Here is a 6,541-nt window from a genome sequence, read left to right on the forward strand (position 1 = left end):
CCTACCTCTTCCCATCCAAGCAGAACCCCAAAGGTTCTGCTTCAAGCTTTTTGGTTTCATTGTGGTTTTAGTGGAATTCACTTTGTTCATGGACCAGAGATCCATTCCTTTGCTTGATACTTCATGCCAAATAGGTAGGCACTGTAATCAGACTGATTTTTAGAGTTGACAGCTGGGTTCTTGTTTGAGACAGAAGTGTCAGTTTTAAAGCTCTGTTCCTCTGTATCTTGTGACATGAACATCAGTGAAGTCCAGAAGTCTGAGGTAGTTACATCAGCTCCATCCAGGCAGAGGTAACTTTGCTCAGTACTGGGTGGTCTAAGAGAGCATGAGATCATGGCACTGTTTTTAGAGGGAGGCTGCTAAAATGGTGAAACCTGTTCTGTGTTCTGTATCTGAGCTGAATTAGGTGTGGAGATCCCTCCCTCTTTGCATCCTGGATCTCACAGTTCTGATCCCTTCGTGTTTCCACCCAGAGCAGAAGTGATGTCACACATTTCAGCAGAGTGAGAGCGAACAGATGGTGCCTCATGGTTTATTGAACAGTGCCATCCTTGTTGTCCTTGAGGCTTTTGACCCTGATCTGTACTTGCAGGAGAAGTCAGCTTATTTTAAAAGCAATTGCTGCAGTTTGCTCTTCTCTCTGATATAAATTATTGGCATCAGCTGTAAGCTGACTTCTAAGTCTGGATTCTTTCTGCGTCACTGGCAAATCGATGGGGATGTCTCATTTTCTGGGGTTTCTGGAAGAACAGCCCAGTGAAGGATGGTAATTCCCATGGTGGTTTTGGCTGTGTTGCTCCTCTGGAGTACCTAATTCCCTGTTGTGTTGGGGCTGGCAGGGCTGTCGCCTTCAGCAGATATTCCCTTTTTGTTCCCCACCGTGCACTGCCTTGGTGGCCGCCACAATTCAGCTGGTTTATCTTGGCATCTTAAATTCAGCTTTCATTTCCTGGTGTGGTGAGGGGCATTCTGGCAGACAGCACCTGGCTGGTGTGGCTGTTTTGTCTTCATCACTCAATTTACTTGAAAATCTGGAAAGCCCCACACATTTTGGGCAGGATATACTTTTGGATTCAGGACTAAATGCTTCACTTGTGCTTCCTCTGCCTTTTGCTGTGCAAGAGCAGTCAGTGAACAGAGAGTGTGAGACCTTGACTGTCTGAACAGGGATAAAACACCTTACCAAAAATAAACCCCTCCTGGTCAGCATTTGTCCTGAATCTTAATTCCCCACCACAGGGAATGCTGCACACAACAGCACTGCCTCGCCAAGTGTTTTTCCTAATCTTTCCCCCTTTTCTTTGCAGGTGGCAGGCCTGACCCTGCTGGCAGTGGGGGTTTATTCTGCCAAAAATGCCACGGCAGTAGCAGGGCGCTACATAGAGGCACGTCTGGGCAAACCCTCCCTGGTGAGGGAAACCTCCCGGATCACTGTGCTGGAGGCTCTGAAACACCCTATCAAGGTAAAATTCAGCTTTGTTTTTGTGTTACTCTCAGCCATGAGGGTGCAAAACTCAGGCTGGGACTGTCAGTGGGTCTGAATAAACAGAATATTAGAGGTGGCATAAGGTGGGCTGAGCTCATTGGCATTCTGTAAGATGTTCTAGTCCAAGTGAGTTGTCAAAACGGGGTTGTTTTCTACCTGTGAGTAATTGAATTTGTCCTCTCAAGGTTGGTAAACGTCTCACCAGCAAGGCTCAGGATGCCCTTGAAGGAGTTGTTCTCAGTGTGAGTACTCTGTTTTCCTGTCTTGGGCTGTGAAGGATGACTTTAGAATCTAAATCAGAGCTGCTGGTTCCTTAAACTCGCTTCTAAAGCTGTAATTCCAGCAGTTTTGGAGCCATAGCACCCTTGGGACCCTGAGACCATAAATAAGCTCCTGTGTTCAGTGTGACATGCATTAAGCAGCCCGTTCACCTTTTTTCCTCTGTGAAAAGCAGTTGGAAGTCTTAATTCAGTCCTTGCTCTGGCGCAGTTTCTCTCTGTAGTCAGCATGTTAAGATTCAGAACTCCACTCGTGCCATCTGAAGTTAAGGATTACTGAACCTAGACCTGCTTCTAGGCCAAAAAATCCAAGTACTGTGTGCATTTGCCCACCTTGGGATTGGTTCTTAACTTGCTAATTAGTGCTGCTTCTGTATATTTGCTTCTGAATTTGATTGCTGGATATCAGGCAAATTTAAGAGCTGCTCAAAGCTGCTGAGAGAAAATGCTCCTGCAGGAATAGCTCTCTCCCAGTATCCCCAAATGCAGTAGTAATATAAATACGAGTTTATGACTTGAGAAGGCATTAGCACTGCAAAGAGTTGCTTGTGTTTTGACATATTCATGCCAGAGCATCCGTTAGGAAGTGAATATTTAGGTGTTATCTGTTCCTAGAGTAGTCACTGCACTGCTTCCTGCACTGCTGCTTTTTCTTATGAAAGAATTGTAGCCAAGTGGACAGAAAATCGAGTAAATCCTCACATAGGACAGGAAATGACCCTGGTGTGGAGTCATGAGCAGCTGAAGTTAAGACTTAAAAGCTTGAGCCTGGAGTGCTGCCTCCTTCCTGCAGGTACTGATCTGGGAACCTGGTAGGTGCAGCTCTTTTGGTACTTTCTGCTCCTTAAATTTAACTCTTTTCTTGCAGCCCCAGCTGGAAGCACGTGTGAGAGACATTGCCATAGCAACAAGGAACACAAAAAAGAACAAAAGCTTGTACAGGAATATTCTGATGTATGGTCCCCCTGGCACTGGAAAAACTCTCTTTGCCAAGGTAAAACCCTGCCAAGATTCTGCCAACCTGCGTGTTGCAAAGTGATCTGAGAATTCCAGGGCCTGAGAAGCCTCCCTGGTCTGAAATCTACTGCTGGAGTGTTGCATAAACATTGTGATCCTGTGTCTCTGTTGGGAAGGGAGGAAAGGGCAGCCTGCCTGCTTCAGCTCTGGGTTAGTGCAGCCACTTGGATTCTAGTGCTGAGTGCAGGCAGAAGAGCCTTTCCATCTGGGAAAGGCCCTTGGCAGCTGGGATTTGTGGGAATCACAGCAGCAGCCACTTCATATCCACCTCTGTTGGTTTTATGCCCTCGTCTAAATCGGTCTTTTCTGCTGTTCACAGTCCCAGAGCAGAGACAGGGATGGCTCCATGTGCAGAGGCACTGCCAGGATGATTTTTACCTGGATTTGAATCAGAATTTGATTTTTTTTCCCCTTGTTCTTTAGTGCTTGTCCACAAGACCTAAGGTTTCATAAACTTCTTAACAGTCGCAGATTTGACACTGTGATGCAAGTTCAAATTTTTTTCCCCTCTATCGATACTTGATACCCCTATTCCAGAATTTTTCTGACAGTATGACACCTAGTTTGGATTTCTAAAGCCAATAGAGATGGACAGAAATGGGAAAAATAAACAATACACAAGTTAAAATTGCCACTAAGCGAGTAAAGAAGATAAAGAAGACAATACCTCCCCTCTGCAAATAACCACATTGACAGGACTAAACTGCTTTGATTCCCTCTTCATCTTCCATGGCCTTGCAAGTGAAAAAAAGTGTTTAATTTGCTGGTTTTTGTTCCCTTCCAGAAATTAGCTGTGCACTCGGGCATGGATTATGCCATCATGACAGGAGGGGACGTGGCTCCCATGGGCCGGGAAGGGGTCACAGCCATGCACAAACTCTTCGACTGGGCCAACACCAGTAGGAGAGGGTAAGTTGAGCTTCCCTGGATCATGAATTTGGGTTCTTTCTCAAAAAAACCCTCACCACAACGAGGTAGTTCAGCCCCCCAGGAGCTGTTATTGAGTGAGGTAACACTGAGCAAACACAGCGTCTCCTAAAGTTCTCCTAGAATGGGTGAATCCTTGTTAATTAGTAATATTTAAAAAGCTGGAAACCTTTGCTTTTCTGTTCTCTCAAACCCTTTTTACACCCAACTTTTCCAGATCAGCAGATCAGTCATAACTTGATTGCCTGATCCTCACCAAGCAGGAGGAGAGTTCCTGCCCACTTGAAAGCTGGGGCAAGTTTCCTTCAGGGTGATGAATGTTCTGACAGTAATTCAAGGATTTAGCACAAATTAGATGTTCACACTCTGATATTATGTTCCCTGTTGCAACTGCTCAGATTTTAAACACTGATAGGATTTAGATCCAGCTTCTTGTTTTCTTTTGAGTCTCAAGCAGAAGGAGTGAATTATAAGAAATAAAAGAGGACAAGGAGGAGACAGATACTAAAGGCATTGACATCAGGTAGAAAAACCACAAACTTGTGCTTTTTTAGTCGCCTTTAAAAGCAAATTTTTATCTGCAGAGAAGCCTCGTGTTGAGGCTGAATCTTGGCTCCCTGATTTTGTAGGAATATGTGGTTAATTTGCTCATTCCAATAGGAATGGATTTTTGCAGTGCAGAGGTGGCTGAGGAGCTTGTCTGGCCAGGATGTTAAAATTCAATATTGAACTTTCAGGGAGCATCACTTTGGGTTTTATGCTGGTTTGATCTCAGATCTGTAAATGTGGCTGCCCAGTGATTTATGTGCTCTCTGATTGCTCGAGATGGACATTATCTTGCAGTGTCTGTTTTAATCCTTGCTTCATTCATCACCTCAGTGTTCCTATTTCCCCTTACAAAGGAAAAAAAAAGCAGATAAATGTCCTAAGGATTTAAATTTTTTAGGCTTCTCCTACCCTGAGCTATAGAAGGGAAGGTGTTAGAATTTAAGTGAGCTTAGTATTTAAGTGAGAACTTGGAAGAGATGTGAGGATACTCAGCTGGATGCTTCCATTAAGGAATTCTTTGACAGCACTGCCTGGGTCTGAATTTCTCTGCCCTGATAAAAATTTCTGTGCATTGCAGCTTCATACACTTCCTGATCAAAGCTTACATGTGTCCATATCCAATATTCTCACCTCCTGCAGCACTGAAGTCTTTAAGCAGATTTAATTCTGAATATCCACCAGTGTCAGCTGTTAGTGTTGCCTTTATTAGCTGAAATTATGACAGCAGACACTTCTCTGCAGAGAATATTTGAGGGAAGCTGGGGCTGAGTGGAAGATGTTAATAGGCCTGAAATTCCCTGGAAGAAAGCTGGGTTTGAAGCAAGGCAAGGAGGTAATACAAGCTGTGACAGCTTTATGAGCAACCTGCTTTTGTTATTGATAAACATCTTTACAGGCTCACTCTCTTGGGAAGAGCACTGCCCTTAGGTTAGAAGTGAATTTATTTTGGTGAATAATTCATGGACTTTATTAATTTACTTCTCCACAGGTAGTAAAACCATTACATTCGTGCTGCTGTGGTTTGGAAAAGAAAAACCTCACAAAATAACAAAGCAGGCTGAGGAGATGACTGTGGTTTGGGCTTTTCAGGGTGGCATAAGGAAGAAACATGGCAGGGACGTGTCATTGTCACCAAGATTTCTGTATTGCGCCCTTGCACACATCTCTCTGAAGAGGAGGGAATGCTAAAATAGGACTCTCAGACTTCTAAATTTCAAAATCAGGTCTAAATTTCAAATACCTACTGCAGCTTGGCAGTAACATCCAGCACTGCCAGCCACAGACTACAAACTGTGCCTATGAAAACTCCCATCCAGATTTAAAAATCCTGAGGAGTTTAAGGTCACGTGCCTTAGTCTTGCTTCAGTCTGCTTGAAACAGAACTCCAGAGGCCTGGGGGCAGATTTATGGCCTGAGGTGTCTGGAATGAATCCATTTCTCAGCTGCTGGGCTGAGCCAGGTGCACGCCACGGACAGGTTGCTGCAGCTTAGCTGAGAAACGCTGCCCGAGGAAATGAGTCTGCTTGGGCAATCCTTTGGGTGCTGCCAGCTGTGGGTGCCTGGCAGTGGGGCAGGAGGATCCTGGAGCCAGCTGAGCCTCACTTACCTGTGTCCTGTTACTGTGTAGTGCTTTCCTTTTGCAGCCTCCTGCTGTTCGTGGACGAAGCGGACGCGTTCCTGAGGAAAAGGGCGACAGTAAGTGCTTGGTGTGTGTCTGTCCCTGCTCCTGCTGCAGTGCCAGCCAGCAGCCTCCTGCACTCTGATTATCTGGCTTCAATGGGCAAGAGATGGAAGCTGGCAGGTGCCTCAGTGCTCACCTGGTTCGCTGGTGCAGAGAGAAGAAATCAGCGTTTTGTAGAATGGAACGAGCATCTTGAGCCTGAGAATTCCTCCCTGCACGAGATGGGTAGCACAGTCTTGATGGGGAGTTTGCAGCAGGAGAGTAGGAAGGAAGGAGCCATATACTGAAGGTTGTTCATGCTGGTGCCCTGCAGGGTTTGAAGTTTGTCCCCACAGATATTTATCTTTGAAGGTTTTCATTACAAAACTGCTTTTTGCTACGTTAACGAAGTTTCAGCAGCGTCTTCCCCTGCACAAATAATTTGTGTTTCCGAAGTCAGTCACCACATTGTACATTCAGTCTGGACCTGCTGCTTGAACCCCAGTGGTGTATTTAAAGAGCTCTCCAGAAGGTTACTTTGAATGTGTGAGTGAATCCTTTGCTGTGGCTTATTCTCCTCTAAGTATCACACTGGACTTCCCAGCTAAAATAGTGTTCAGC

At 45.2% G+C, this 6,541-nt stretch overlaps 1 protein-coding gene across 1 annotated transcript in view; it reads left to right on the top strand.

The window, feature by feature from the left end:
• The window catches only part of ATAD3A (ATPase family, AAA domain containing 3A), a 22,452-nt gene that overhangs the window by 6,572 nt on the left and 9,339 nt on the right, over positions 1-6,541 (top strand). Inside the window, exons 8-12 of the mRNA XM_008641168.2 lie at positions 1,311-1,466; positions 1,675-1,731; positions 2,636-2,761; positions 3,569-3,693; positions 5,904-5,955. Coding sequence (XP_008639390.1) covers positions 1,311-1,466; positions 1,675-1,731; positions 2,636-2,761; positions 3,569-3,693; positions 5,904-5,955 — 516 coding nt within the window. The remainder of the gene's footprint in view (positions 1-1,310; positions 1,467-1,674; positions 1,732-2,635; positions 2,762-3,568; positions 3,694-5,903; positions 5,956-6,541) is intronic.

The sequence above is a fragment of the Corvus brachyrhynchos genome, unplaced genomic scaffold (genome assembly GCF_000691975.1).
Source record: "Corvus brachyrhynchos isolate BGI_N302 unplaced genomic scaffold, ASM69197v1 scaffold68, whole genome shotgun sequence".
In the NCBI taxonomy this organism is placed as follows: Eukaryota; Metazoa; Chordata; class Aves; order Passeriformes; family Corvidae; genus Corvus; species Corvus brachyrhynchos.